The 15,194-nt window shown below is 42.0% G+C and overlaps 2 protein-coding genes across 2 annotated transcripts; both read right to left on the bottom strand.

The window, feature by feature from the left end:
* Positions 1–219: 219 nt before the first annotated feature.
* Positions 220–2,700, bottom strand: otol1b (otolin 1b). Its single transcript, XM_046388989.1, has 3 exons — positions 2,298–2,700; positions 2,117–2,206; positions 220–1,205 (listed from the first exon to the last, which is right to left on the bottom strand). The coding sequence occupies exons 1-3, from the start codon at positions 2,698–2,700 to the stop codon at positions 307–309; spliced, it is 1,392 nt and encodes a 463-aa protein (XP_046244945.1). The 3' UTR covers positions 220–306.
* A 6,822-nt stretch (positions 2,701–9,522) lies between these two features.
* sptssb (serine palmitoyltransferase, small subunit B) lies at positions 9,523–13,815 on the bottom strand. Its single transcript, XM_046390223.1, has 2 exons — positions 13,546–13,815; positions 9,523–11,928 (listed from the first exon to the last, which is right to left on the bottom strand). The coding sequence occupies exon 2, from the start codon at positions 11,918–11,920 to the stop codon at positions 11,678–11,680; it is 243 nt and encodes an 80-aa protein (XP_046246179.1). The 5' UTR covers positions 11,921–11,928; positions 13,546–13,815; the 3' UTR covers positions 9,523–11,677.
* Between the last annotated feature and the right edge of the window lie 1,379 nt (positions 13,816–15,194).

Genomic DNA, 15,194 nt, shown 5'->3' on the forward strand with positions numbered 1-15,194 from the left:
TGAGGGTGACTTCGTGGGGTCAAGACTTTTAAATGAGAGCAGTGAGAGTTTGCCGTACATAAAAAGAACTGTTGTGATGAGTGTTCATATACCTGATGACAATTAATAGAAAAGATTCAAAAGCAAAAATAAGAAGTTACTAGTACAGTGAAACAATAAATATGATATTGCCAGTCTATACATTTTCAGACTAGAGTGCTGTACAGCTTTTGAGCAGTTCATAAGTGATAGTGTAGCACCACCAGTATTTGGCCTTTATAGGAAAGTTGAAATAGTCCAGTAGAAAAAGATATTTTCAGTAGGGTATCAGATTTTGTCTGAATAAAGCAGGAATCCAGAAAAGATACTGTCATCCTCACTGCTGGCATATGCCCCATTCCAGTCTCTAAAAGTCTCCATCCACACTTGATCACCCACCGCCAGCCTCAGCACAACCAGAGTGGACGCCTGGTCGATGTCTTGACCGTACAGAGAGTCCCTTGTCCTTACACGCCGTGACCCGTTCACCACAAGTGTGGCTCGCAGTGGCTGATTGCGTACAGTGATGTGGAAGGAGAAGACGTAAACCCCAGCATGGACGCATGTGAAGCTGTTGGAAGTGAAGTTGAAGTGATTCTCTTCGTTGTAGAAGACCTTGTCGAAACGTATCGGGAAGCCAGAGGGAGGGAAGGATTTTCTTGGAGAAATTCCTACACTGAAGGCAGAACGTTTCTGGGGAACTCCTGATCCCTTAGCTCCTTTGAATCCACGAAAACCCCGCTCCCCTCTCATTCCAGGGTAACCTCTTTCCCCTTTTGGGCCCATCATCCCTCTTATGCCTTGTGGTCCCTGAGATCCTCTAACTCCTGGTTCTCCTTGTGATCCAGGAGGCCCTGGATCCCCTCTGACACCTACAGGACCTGGGGAACCGTGCTTTCCGTTCATTCCTGGAATGCCCATCACTCCTGGGATGCCAGGAGGTCCAGGATCCCCTCGCTCACCTTTCTGTCCTCTCTCCCCGAATGTTCCACACTCCCCTTTATCCCCTTTTTCTCCCTTGGGGCCTGATTCAACGGCCACTCCTGGAGGTCCAACCGGTCCCTCTTTTCCTGGTTCTCCTTTCTCACCAGCAGTTCCATTGAGGCCAGGTTCCCCCTTCTCACCACTACTACCTTTGACACCTGGCAACCCTATTTCACCTTTTTCACCTTTTGAACCTGCATCACCTGCAAGGTAAAGTAAACTGTTTTAGAACTACTGAAGTCTGAGAACAAAAAATATTAAACAGTCAATGGAACAAGTTTGTACCTTTTTGTCCTGGTTTCCCTGGGGCTCCTGGGGACCCAGCTGTCCCACTGCCTCCTCTGTCACCCTTTTCCCCTGAGAAATTTACATAATGAATAAATAATGCTAATAATATGATAATATATCTAATGACATAATATGAATATTGCTGTGCTAGATGAAGAAAAACTATTGAACAGGGCAAAAACTCAGAGGCCCAAGGGATCAGAGGGCCTCAATTATTAGAGGTTCAGTATACATGCATACAAGTCTTAATCAACAAATTGAACAGACTATACCCAATCCCTCTCTGTCAATGACAAACTGAATAAGTAATTCAATAATCATAGCAGAGCTCGCCTCATTACCATCGTCAGCTAAGCTGTGATTCACAGTACATTACTTCCTTGTTAAAAGCATAGTTAAAAAATGCAAAAGTCAGAAGAAACAATCATAATCTGACCACTCAGATATTCAGCTAATTAACCTCATGTTTTGTGCTCATATAGGCTAATTTTTCATTGAGCTGAAAGTGATTGCTTGGACTAGCAACAGAACGAATGTACTGCTGAGCTAAAGTCAATGAGGATCATCACTGAATGCCACAGTGAACAGTGACATGTTCATTGAGTGCTGTACGCACTGAAGTGCCGTGGATAGATTATGACTTCACTTACTGATGCACTGGGACTTACTTAAACGTATTGTGTCGTAGCCAGAGGCCTACTGTCTTATGTTATGTCCTGGTAATATTTTATATGTCACAGCTGCATTCTGCTTTCTTACAATATCTGATAATAAACCATTTCGTAGTACGGAGTTTTACATGTGTATTTATCCATATTATAATCACCTTTGTCTCCTTTCAACCCCATAGGCCCACTCACTCCTGGAGGTCCTGGTAAACCAGCTGCTCCTGTAAGGCCTCTATCACCTGGTGGCCCTAGACAAGCAACATTAGGTAAAGTTCAAAATGCTGAACATCAAAGAAACAAATTAATTGATTTACTGTGCTTTACCACTGGGTTTAATACCTTCCAGTCCTCTGTCTCCCTTTGGTCCCCTGGGGCCTCTCTCAGGTGGACAGCACTCACAGAAATTGAAGTAACACTCATTGTAATCCAGGGTGTAGTTCTCAGGGCCAACACCAGGGGCCTCAGTGCTCTGTGTGTAGTAGTTTGGAAAGACGTGGCTGGGATAGGTGGTTTTCTCTGTGGGGGGCAGCGGATGGGGCTCCTCAGGTTTTGCACTTGGCCCAATTTTTTGAGTCTTGGGCATGCTGGTGGTCACAGGACTGTGAACGGTGATCTGAGGGATGGGCTTCTTGGTGTATTGGTATTTTGGTTTCTGTGTAGTCTTGGCTTCAGCACAGGACACCACAGTGAGTGTAACCACCACGACAGCCACGAGGGTCAACTGACAGGAAATAGTCCTCATGGTTGACTGTGATCTGAAAACAGATGAGTTTATACATGATGCTTTTGTCTGACTGCATTAATTTTCCTTTTAATTTACTTTAAGATTAAAGATGAGGTTGCAAAAATAGCACATGCTGATTAGCAGTTCACTGTTGCAAGTCACTCTGTAGTAACTAGTGATGCCATCTGTCCCGTACCTATTAACATTCTCAGTATTGTTCTTACCATTCTGATTCACATTTCATACATTGCAAATTTCAGGTAGGCACTACATTATGTCTCTGCGGCTCGATAAATCTGCAGTTTGACCATTCAAAAATGATTAATAGTTGCCAATCAGCTGCTACCTGCAATGAAAGCCTACATCTTCATGGGTTATGCCGGTACATTTTTTAAGTCTGAGATAGTCCCCAACTCAGATAAGCCATACTTTAAACATAAATTAATAATTTCAACAGGTTACCCATAATACTGATATTTAACTTTCTATGCAATATGTGTAATTTAACAAAATCAATAAGACTCACCCAGTTATGCATAAGTGGTATGGTCATTTATCCTCTCTATTGGTGGCAGCACCAGGAGCTGCAGGGTCTCTCTGATATCTCTGCCAGTTTTGGGGGGAAAGAACATCCCCACCAATGAGGATGTTGGCTGGAAGCATAGGGGGAGGTCTGAAATCCAACTACAGCGGTCTGGAGTCAACCCAAGGAGAACCACTGTGCTGTGGACCATTCTTTGTAACCCTGTTGTGTAGAAAGGTGCTTTTGTGACACGGGATATAGCGCCCTTGAGGAGCACTCCCTTGCTGCAAGGTAGGCGAGGAGCAAAGGCCGTGGGGCAATGGGTCATCTGATATGGGAGGCATTCCTCCAACCTACTACCCAGGCTCCTACACTGAACAAAGTCAAGCAAAGAGGGTTCTGTGACAAGGACCAGGGCACTACAGCAGTCATTTTTCAGGCGTAGGTTTGGACAATCTTTGTGAATTTATTCTGCACATAGGAAGAAAGGTGCAAACTGTTTTCTTTTTATGTGTATAGCACCACTCAGAATTTTGCAAGTTGACAGTTTGAGCGTACAACTGTTAAAATGATTCACTTCTGGATCTGCAAACTGGCGCACAGCACACCCAGAAGTAAGCTTCAGTCCAGAGAGCTCTGATAATCTCCTCTCTCTACAGCTGCTGAACCTGAGCTGTTTGTCGAAGGAACCAGTTAATCTCCTTCAAATCTGTGCAGTTGCAATGCTTGCCTGATCACCGTGACCAACTTTCTGCATATGAGCTCCTGAAACCTCTGGCAGCTACATTTGCTAACTGTGATTTGTACTGTGTGGCTGGACAATGATTCATTCTTACGGTGTAACAAGATAGCAACAGGTTTTTGTAGAAAAGTGATTTTCTGGTAGCTGTCTGGTCGAAACTCTCGAATGCTTGAGCAGGGGATATGCCTCAGTTGTCAAAGACTTCATGTCCTCAGAGGGATCCATGACCAGCTATGAGTGAGCAGGAAGAAGGGAAATGAAATCTGGGAAACAGAGAGGGGCAGCGATGGGATGGAGGGATGAGGAGAGAGCTACTCAACAGGAGAAGATTGCATCTGTTTAAACCATTTTTATTTCCTAAATTTCTTTATCTCCTCACCTCCATTTACATGCTCTTCTTCCCAGCAGCTCAGGTGAAGTGTCCTTGACTTACCCCAGCAGATGGAGTATAAGATATGCGCCTGAGCCCTGAGAGAAAGAGGGAGAGAGAGAGTTCCTGCGGGCTTCTCCATGCCCGACCCCATCGTCTCTCAGCTCCATTCAGACCACACACAACAGCAGCGGTCGGCTTACCTCGCCCAGCTGGTCACAGAGGCGCCGCTCACCTGTCCGTTCATTTAACATTGGCACCGACCCTGCCCTCGGCCTCCATCCGCACAGACTATAGAGCTACGGATAAGGAAGAGTTAACTTACTCAACAGGTGCAGCCAAGCAAAGAGAGGACCAAAGATATCTCAGGATGGATGGAGGTGTATTGCCTTACATTAACCCTAGTCGTGTAAGGGAGATCTGGAAGCTGCAGTGAATGTGTATAGAGTGAATTAGAGAGGGTGAGAGTGAGACAATAAAATAGAGACTTATTTAGAAACCAACACAGCAGCCAGTCACTGTATGATTATTCTGTACTCACACTGGTTTTTTGTTCTTTACTGCAGGATCTTATCTGAGAAAATCTAGATCCTGCAGAATTAGCAGCTAATGACTTTGGCAAGAGAACTGCTGGCAGAGAGAAAAGTTACTCTGCTTTTTCTTTTTTTATTTGACTGATGAAGGTATTGTAGATAGTTTAAATCATTAGAGTTGCCAGCTTTTGAATTTCCTACTGAGAGCTAAATGAGAACACTGATATCCCTCTCCTACCTGGGTGTTAAACTACAGTTAGCTCACCTTAGTACAAAGACTGCAAACAGGAGGAAACAGCTATCATGACTCCGTGCAAAGGGAACAAAATCCACCTAAAAGCACCTCTAAAGCACACTAATTAATTAATTATGTCCTGTTTGTTCCTGAAGTCTCCACGTGCCTTGCCTTGCATGTTTACAGACTGATAAGACTTGAGGAAATTACTTCTCTTGGACAAAAATCATCTGGCACATAACACCAAACCACAGCCTTTTTAGCAAATTAAACTAAGGAGATGTACTGGTAGGCAGATTTGAAAAGAGCCACTCAAGATATTTCCCTATTTCTAGTCTTTATGCTAAGTTAAACTAGCTTTGGCGTTGCATTTAATGATCCAACTGACACACAGAGAGAGGTTTCTTCTTATCTAACTCTTAACAAGGAGCTGAAAGTGTCTCTAATCAAACCCTAGCTTAAAATCTTGTTTAGGTTAACAGATTCTGTGAAGGCCACATCTACAGCGTGTTGTGGGGGATTCATGGTGAATTATAATGCGTTAATAATGTTTGAGACTATAATTATAAACACATATAATGCTTATAGCTGCAATGCATGCTGACTGCCCACATCCTATTTTATTCTATCTTATATATATTATAATTTTTGTCTCATATTTTAACTTGTGGACTTTTTTTTGGTCTCATGTCATGATTCTCTTTTTCTCATTTCCCATTTACTTGTGTAATTTTCTTTTTGTTGAAGGGAGCCTTTCATTGCCAACCATTGTTTCATTGTGTTTGCTGGGCATGTGGCGAATAAAGAACATGAATGAAACTTTATGATTAGTAGACTAGATGAGTAACCCTACTCTTTCAATACAAAGTAAAAAATAAAAAAGCAGTGTGTATTTGGTCTACTTTGGGATTAAACATAACACACAGATGACTGCTGCTGGTCTGTTCCTTGGGGCAGAAGAAAAACACAACCAGGATCCTGCAAGTTCTTCAAGTGCTCTCATGAGTGATCTGGTGTAGCTCAACATACTCCTTGACCCTGTGAAGATCTGATAGGTTTTATTTCAAGTGAGGGAAAGAAATGACAAAACTGTATCTTGCCTCCTTCACTGTGTGTTTCACAATAAAATTCCTGGTACCCTGTCAAACATTCCTTCACACCAGCTTGCACACATTAAAGACACACACCCTTTTTTCCATGAATGTAAGATAACATGCTCTGAAATATGCCACACTGCCAAACAGAAATTCTAAGCTAAATAAGTCTGCTTTCTCAGCTTAATTCAGACCCTTGTGAATATTTTGCATGTGCAAAGAATGAGATTGGTATGGCATCTATATTTAGAAAAAGATTGTTTCGCTGCTTGACCACTAGGTGGCAGACGTGTGTCTTGGGTTTAACCACAGGGGTCCTTACAGTTACCAACCTTTCATTTTTTAAGTGTAACTGTTCAGATGCTCAATCAGTTCAAAGATGGATGTTTAAATTTGAGGTATGCATAAAAGTATATATCAACTCATATTATTCCATATGTGAACCTTTACAATATGACAGTGATGAAGCACATCTAGGAATCTAACAATCCAACCTCTTTATTAAGCTACTCTGCTTTTCACCAACTGTGAGCTGAACGTAGCACAACATGTTTTCTGTTGTAGTGAAAGTCCATTGACCACATCAGGGTTTGGCTCCAGCTGTGGTTTCACATCTCACTGAACTCAGGTTTTTATCAGGACAGCCACTCCCAGAGCTGAATTCCTCCTCCCATCTTTGATCAACAAAGAATGGCAATAATTGCACAATCTGTCCAAATACCACAGAACAAAGCCTGTCCGATTGCACAGAGATCAGGCTCGAAATAAGTCTGCTGCTGACATGGAGTAAACATAAAACAACATGTTAATTAATTTATCCTCAGTCCATGATAATGTGATCCTGTATCTGATCTCTGTTGTGCATGTCATTATATCCACAAACCATGTTAGTACTCGGGCCATTGTGTCTAATCTAATCGATGCTTGTTGTTTGCTCATGGGGTGATTTTCCAGCAATGGTTTTAGAGCCTTTGTTTTTCTTCTGTATATGCAACAAGCTTCAAGTCAAAATGAGAAATCCAGCTGTTAAGGAAACAGACAAATGTAGAAAAATATTCAAGTACAGAAAACTGTTGGCTAACAACGTATTCCTGGATTAGGGTATGATGGGAAAAAAATGATCTACTTATTCCTATAAAATTGTCTACTCAGTAAGAATGGGACTATTTGGAAATGACCTTTTGAGCATGTTTATCCATGCTCTTACCCAAAACAGTGTATGACAACAGACAGACACACACACACACACCCAACAGTGCAAACAATGTTCCCTCAAAACAAGCCTGTTAAATGACACGATAATGCATTATAATGGCAGGGTATCGTCTTCGTCCTCTCCTTTCTATTGATCTATTTATTTTTTCTAACAAATCTCTCCACGAGTGATTCAAAAACTATGTGGCTGTTGCAAAATTCACCTTCACAATGAGTCTAACTGGAAAAAATTCAGAGTAGCTGGTCAGTTAGTATCAGTTAGCTAAATAAAAGACTGTAAAATTCATCTCATGTGTTTAAAATATACTGATTTTGTTGCAAGCTCTTGGCTGTAGAAGACAATCAAATGACAGTAAAATTAAAGTATGTGCATGTTAGTGTAGTGTAAGTATTTTGGACAGTTTAGATTTAAGATGCTGTAAGTGTAGACATTGCAGTGATATGTTGTTGACATATGATGCATTAAAATACATGAATTGTTAATTCAAAAGACACCTTCACTCTTGATAAAGTCTAAAAATTGAATGACAGAATTAAATGACATACTTTCACTCAAAGAAAAAAACGGCATACTTTTAGTTAATGACAAAAGTAGCCAGCAAAGAGTTAATCAATGAATATAAATAAATCATCACAAAGATCACACACAAGCTGTAGTGCCATGTGCGTCTAAATGTCTCTATTGTTGTCCATGTCTGTCTCAGATTGTGTCTAAACAGAAGCCTTCAGTTATTACCATGGAAACATTCACAGTAATGTCACACACACACACACACACATTCATACACATACACACGCCTGGAGGGTAGAGCTGAACAATGGCACTCATTACCAGAGGGTGTTAAGCTGTCAGATCTACGCTCTGTGTGTGAGTGTGTGTGAGCGACCGAAAGTTATTGAATGCTGGCAATGATATTAATATTTGAACACTCTCTGGGGTTTCCTTGTAAACCGAAACCGTGCTGAGGTGGCAGCATTGGTGTACCTGTGTGTGTGTGTGTGTGTGTGTTTTCTCAGTGTCGTGTACCTCTCTGTCTGTAAAAACAACAGTTGCTAGGAGTCCCCACCACCACCACCACCCCGGTTTTATTCACAGGACACATGCAAACACAACAGAAACAATACACCACCCCTCTGAGTGTTTTCAGGGCGTCAGAGTCTGCAGATAGCTTTGTGTACACCTGGTCATTTTGGAGATAACCTGTGACCTCTTCCTTTATAGGATACAAATGAACATGCTAAGTGTAAACAGAACAAGCCTCCTTTAAAGACCCTGAAACAGACACTGAAAATAAACTTTCTGCTGCTACACAGGATGCCCTGAGAAAACACCTGTGCCTGCCTATGGAAATTTGTTAAGGAAAATGTCAGAAACTAATCTTTAACAAAACTTAAATGAAATGTCACACACTGGGAACAATATAAAAGCACTCTCAGAGGGTGAGGGGGAGAGGAGGTAAAAGGAAAGTAAAGAAAAGGCAAGGAGATGGGCTTAATTTATCCTTGAAATGATAGGACGGAGGAATGGAAGGAAATGAAAGGTCAGTTTGAGAACTGAGGGTGTTGCAGCTATTGACTTCCTGAGGGTTAAAGAAAAAAAAACAAGATAGAGGTGTCCAGTTACAAGGCATAAACTTCATTAGCTGGCCAGTCCCTCTGCTGCAGCTAAGCTGATAACCAAAACAATTTCCTTCTCCCTCATCAACCATCTATGTTGATAATATTGTGGGAAATTTGCATGTACAGTACAAATTCAATTTCACACCAGTCCTTGTCATCTTGTATCAAGCAGGGTGGTCACGGGCTGCTTCAGGTAAACAGAGCTTTGTTGGCATGTGCAGGTCACTTAGTATCTGCAATAGTGAAAGCAAAGCCGCTGGGTATTCATTCCTGCACCGTCTGGGAAGAACTGGTTTGGCGGCTCTGCCTCTTATTGTGTGATTTCACTTTATATGGTACAGACAGTTGAGTCAGGAATGCGCTGCCCGTGAACTTTTGTTTTGTTTGTTCCTCCATTTCAAAATTCCTGCTCTGCTCAACTAGAGGCAAAACAGACATCATGTGCTACATGAAAACACAGACAGACATATCAAAAACCGAACCGAAATGAAAAAGACAGCAGCTGTTTTCAGATGTCTTTATTTTCTGAATGTTAGCGACGTGTTGCTATCACGTATAAATATGACATTCATTTTGGTGAATGGTGAAAAAAGTCTTGCCACAGGAAATGTCTGGGACTACTGCAATGTGTTCAACATAACTTAAATGAAATGCAACAAACTGGGAACAATATAAAAGCACTTTCAGGTGGAAAAACAAAGTAACAAACAAATGATGTGTTATTAATGGCCACAAGAGAACACACATATAAATAATCAAAGACGTTTGGTAATTGACATTGTAACCAGCCAAGCATTTACCAGTGCATATAAATATAAAACTCCGTATAAATAAAGTTAACTTAGAGATCATGATTAGACTGTGTAATCAGCGAGCCCTTGACCCAAAGCAAAAATAATCAAAGATGATTTTAAGCACACAATTAAATGCAATACTCATCACAGCTACCAGATACACTACGACTCATTCTTTCTCCTCCAGTTCATTCTCTATAGATCAACTATAGGTGAGGAAGACCGTGTTTTCTGCTGGCTTTACTTCCCACTCAGCCCAATTTGACAGCGTTAGTCTTTGCATTTTGCAGTTCTGCTTTGAGTTCAGAGGCTGTTGATTAAGTAAAGCTACGTCATTAGCAAAGCCAAGCCTAAAATGCAAAGGTGTGTTGTATCAATATTTGCTCGTGCTCAGTGCTGAGCACACCTTCCTGACATACCACTGAGTGAGAAGGACAAAAGACAACGAGAGGGCCATCATTTAATTTTTATTACTCATTTTGAATGCTAAATCTATAAATGTGGGCCTGGGACTAATATTTCTCAACAGATCCCCGATTGTGACACTTTTAAATTCATTGCATAGCTTAGGCTTTTCCGCTCTCTCTTTGAATGTCAGCTACACAGTGACATGAAATGTGCAATGGACCCTTCCAGTTAGCGCTACAGTGCAGAAAGGCAACTAATGAAGGTGATAGTGGTTCTGATACAAAACCATAGATCAACCAGTAACAATAAGTGCATGTCAAAAACGTTGAGATGACTAATAACTCTCATTTTTATCAGACAGCGTTTCACAATCAGTGGAAATGTGGTGCTGTCAAAGATGTAGGAAATAAGCAGGGACTAACTTATACTTAAAGGGGCACTCCACTAATTTAACACATCAAGTTCAGTTAACTCATCACAGAGAGTCCTACTCAGCCTGTGAAAACAGTTGTTTGTCTTCTGTGTTTGTGAATGGAGCTGCGTCTGAAATCACTCCTTTATTCACATGTTCACTACACGTTACATAATAAACACTCTGTGGTTTACTCTGTAGTGTGCTTAGAGAGACACTTAGTCGACTATAGGCTGTCTACAAAAACAGAGGTTACTGAGACAACCAAAGACTGAAAAGTAATGCAGATAACGTAATCTGCACCATTTCTCCTCGCTCTCGGAGACAAACACATTTTCAGCCGAGGCTGTGTTGCACACTTGAGTTTAAATAAGTGAGTACCTGTCAGAAAGGGCCTACCAAAAGACCCGGTTGGGTTGAATTATAGGAAATACAGGATAGACTGTTTTAGGATATGGATATCTTGGTCTGTGCAGCTTTGTTTATGACTATTCTCTTTCAAATCTATTTGTAAAAAGTCCTTCCATTTTATGGAAATGACTAATTAAATTGCTGCAATGCCTCTTTAAATACTAAGTTATGATGAAAAGAAAAAAAAGCCTAGTGGTATTCCATAGTGTGACAAGCATGCAAATGTAGCACCCACGTAAGACCCTATCATGCAAAACCCCAAGGTGGGATGCACTCACACAGGACATGTGGTGAGGAAAACAAAAACAAACAAACAAACAAACAGGACAAACAACATTTCACAAGACGTTTCACAGCAACAGTGTGAAAGTAATGTACAATCGTGTGTCTAATACCGCGGGGTAAGGCCAGAGGGTTTGGGATGTAAAGAAGATAGTAAGGCTCTGATTTCCAGATCATTCCATTAAGATCTTCATGTTTTCAGTCTCGATTAGCTGAGATGATCGACAGCTGTGGTTCAGGATGACTGTGGAGGAGTTGAGTTGTAGGAAATGATTTGGGGACTCATGCTAATCCACCTAGTCGCTGCCTCACATCCACCCCCAGCCCTCCCCACACCCCCATATTCACCCCTTTTACTAGTTCATGAGTGCCATGGTGCTCTCAGGCTGGCCGCCAAAGATCCCAGAGAAAAACTCCAGTGCAAGGCGCACGTGGATGGGCACAAAGACATATGAGGTGTAGATCACCATGCCGATGGCGGAGAAGAGGATGGAGTTGAAGATCGACTTTTCCCAGGGCTCCAGGACATAGATGCCGGTGATCAGCAGGTACTGGTAGTACAGCCAGGCCAGGTACTCCCTGAAGTTCTTGAAGTTCATCCTGCAAACTGCACAGAAGAGAAACGGTGGTGAAGTGTTGAGAAATCCGGGCCGTAATGAAAGACAAGGTGTGAAGGAGGGATGTGGAAAGGATTCAAAGAGGTGAGAGTGGAAGACAGATTTGAACAGAGCAATTACAAGAATTCAAATGGGCTGTAAAAAATGGAAGCAGACAGAGGACACAAAGACAGTAACTCAAGATAAAAAACAAGTCCTGCAATCAAACTGTTACATCAGGAAAAGTAATATAGCATTAACAGCACAATTTAAAGTATTACAGATTTAACAGAGAACTACTCTTTAACAAGAGTAGTACAAAGTACAACATTTACCTCTGAAAGGTAGCCGAGTTGATGCATAAAGGAGCATGAAATTATAATACTCAAGCAAAGTACTTATACATAAAGTACATGAGTAAATCTACTTAGTTACTTTATACCACAGTTTCATTTCTAAATTACAAGCTGAAACTTATTCTTTGGAACAAGAACCTGTACAAGAGATTATTTTACAGCCCTCTCATTATGTCAGTATCAAAACATTCACAATTCTCAGAGAATATTAAAACTCTCTGGTGAAACTAGTTAAGATATGTTCTCCCCTGGAAACAACTGCATAACCACTACAGAAAATAATCCTTAAATTATTATTAAGTCCTTGTGGTTGTCTGTTTATTAATTAGGAAGTGTGAAAGGGAATTAGGAGCACTCCTCCAGCCCCTTCGAACCCACAGCAGAGCCCTGCGGGGGCAATCAAGCAGGCCTTTTGGGAGCTCAGGGTCACTTATTTTCTTGGCACACTTATTCCCACACTCGACATATGTACGCATGTGATCCCACCCACATGAGACACCTGCAAAAAGGTTATGCTATGTGGGGAGGATAATGAGCATTTGTGTTTCCACCCCCACAGAACACACAGCACAGATCAAAACATGCACTTCAACACACATATGGACGAAAAAGATAAAAAACAAACAAACAAACAAACAAAAACTTGTTTCAAAGCTTTTTTTTGCAAGCTGTGTTTGTTATTAGTTTACATTTCTCCAAATAGGTGATGAAAAGCTACAGTTTATTTATTTGAAGTGAGGTTTACACAGCTTCGGGCTTTAACAGATCCTAATACATAGGTGGTGGGGGGTGGGGCCTGCAGGTGCACTCACCTGGCTTTCCAGAATATACTTTGAATAGGGAGAAAATGAAAAACATGGTACGTGCTTTTTCAACGCAGGGCAGCGCTGCTTACAGGGTGCAACCAAATGAACTACCTTAACATAAATACTACAGCAGGACTGTACTGTTGTACTGAAGAATACTACACAAGCAAGGCGCTGATAAGTATTCTAGCATAAGGATGGCAATCTCATCAAAATGTCTTGATAAATACCCAATTTAACAAGTTTGGAACACAACATTACATAATAACTTCAGCAAAAAAGTTATGCTTCCTGTCCAGATGGCATAAATATTTAAATATATCTGCACATAGCAATTCTATGCTTCATCACAATTCCCCTGTTAATTTTAACAACACATTCAAGTTTTGGGGTGTTTTTCTTTTTTGTTTGTTTGTTTTGAAATTAGCTCTGCATCGTGCATAACGGAATGCACACTTTGACTCACCTTAGCAGCCGACGTGAGATTCTGCTGGTGCCAGAGATGATTACAGGACGAGGCACAGACGACAGCCCGCGTCCCGCTGCCGCTCCGCTGCTTTGTGTAAACGAAAAGCTACCTCGCTGGTTTGCCACTGGCCTATATGTAGTGAAGCATACACGCCACGAGAAGCACACCACACCCACTACTCGTACTTACACTCATGACTCACCTGGCTCACAGATCATGCAGGTGGAGAGACCGAGGACTAGAACACAGGCCGGTGTGTCAGTGTGTGTGTGTGTGTGTGTGTGTGTGAGCGCGCGCGCGTTTACGCAGCCGAACGAGGACAGTCCACGCATCGGAAGCGAGGCAGGAGGAGATGATGATGTCTCGGTTGCAGCTCTGTTTCAGCCATGTGAACTCCGCATCTTTAAACTTTCTCCAGCCCGTGTCGCATCTTTGTGCGCATCCGTCCCACCATGCTGCAGCCCGACGCTGCGCCGCAGTACCCCGTCTGACGTAGGCAGCAGCAGCAGCAGCAGCGTGGAAAAACAAGCCGAGGCAGCACAGGCAGGCAGGCTGGGATGATGCACTATACAACTAAACCAAATATTAAACAAATCTGAAATTATTCACCAGCACGTTCCTGCAAACCGCCCTCCTTTGCGAGTCAAACCAACGAGCTGAATACACCCTCATGAAAAGAATATGTTACAGACTGCAGAGTGCATGCACTATTGATAAGGCCCGTCTGAGAAATTTGAATGTAAAAATGGGAATATCATCAGACACCCATCTATGCTCTTCTGTCTTCATGAATGTAGTGTAGGTAAAATGAGTGCTATATCAAATGCAGGGACTCGGGAACAACTACACACTAACCACAGAGTTGACAAATTATAACAGCAGCAACCAAATGAGAACAACCAAATGCCTACGATGCACACCCAGATTACACAAACACATATTCGGGAGAGTATTGACTTCCTTCTCTTCTCTCTAATGTCTCTGCCAAAACCAGCTGAAAAACACAAAAACGTTCCCAGATTAACTGAACGGATAACCCCAACACCCCTGGAAAAGAAACCCAAGCATAAGCTGAGAAGTTGTCCCATTGTTTTGGGCCAATGAGACGTTCAGTTAGGAAATCTTATCTCCTATCTGCACACGGGTTGCTGACCTGCTCAAATCTTGCACTAAACAACACTGTGCATTATTGATGTGTAAACACGGGCAGAGACACGGCGCACCGTTTACACATGGATATCCTGCGATTTTGTAAGCGTGACAAGGATGAGAACTCCCAGATACTCCCAGACACATTGTATGAACAAAAATGTTCCTTTGCAGAGAGTCAGCGCCTCCATATAGTGTAAATATTGACTGTTGGAAATCAGTATTCAAATCAGAAGACCTGAACAGCTCGGCTGTTTTTGATCTAACAACATGTCATTGATATTCGTATACTTGGGACTATTAGAAGCAAAGCATTTGGTCTACAAGGGGCTCAGTTTGTGCACAGGCAAAGATGGTGAGAAAATCAGGTCAACAGGAGAGTGATGAGGAAAAAAAATAGAGAACCACTGCTCTGCATTGTTGTTGCCCCCACCACCCACACCCACAATCCCCCAGAGGGGATTCAGCTCATTCACTTTCCCAAGTAGATCTGATTA

Source organism: Scatophagus argus, chromosome 5 (genome assembly GCF_020382885.2).
Source record: "Scatophagus argus isolate fScaArg1 chromosome 5, fScaArg1.pri, whole genome shotgun sequence".
NCBI lineage: Eukaryota > Metazoa > Chordata > Actinopteri > Scatophagidae > Scatophagus > Scatophagus argus.

What these genes read in the sequence shown, in the direction of transcription:
- otol1b (XM_046388989.1), bottom strand. Translation starts at nt 2,700, where the DNA reads ATGAGGACTATTTCCTGTCAGTTGACCCTCGTGGCTGTCGTGGTGGTT. An exon ending in GGGAGACAGAGGACTGGAAG is followed by an intron (nt 2,207 to 2,297) that starts GTATTAAACCCA and finishes TTGCTTGTCTAG; the next exon opens with GGCCACCAGGTGATAGAGGC. An exon ending in GGGGTTGAAAGGAGACAAAG is followed by an intron (nt 1,206 to 2,116) that starts GTGATTATAATA and finishes TTTACCTTGCAG; the next exon opens with GTGATGCAGGTTCAAAAGGT.
- sptssb (XM_046390223.1), bottom strand. Translation starts at nt 11,920, where the DNA reads ATGAACTTCAAGAACTTCAGGGAGTACCTGGCCTGGCTGTACTACCAG.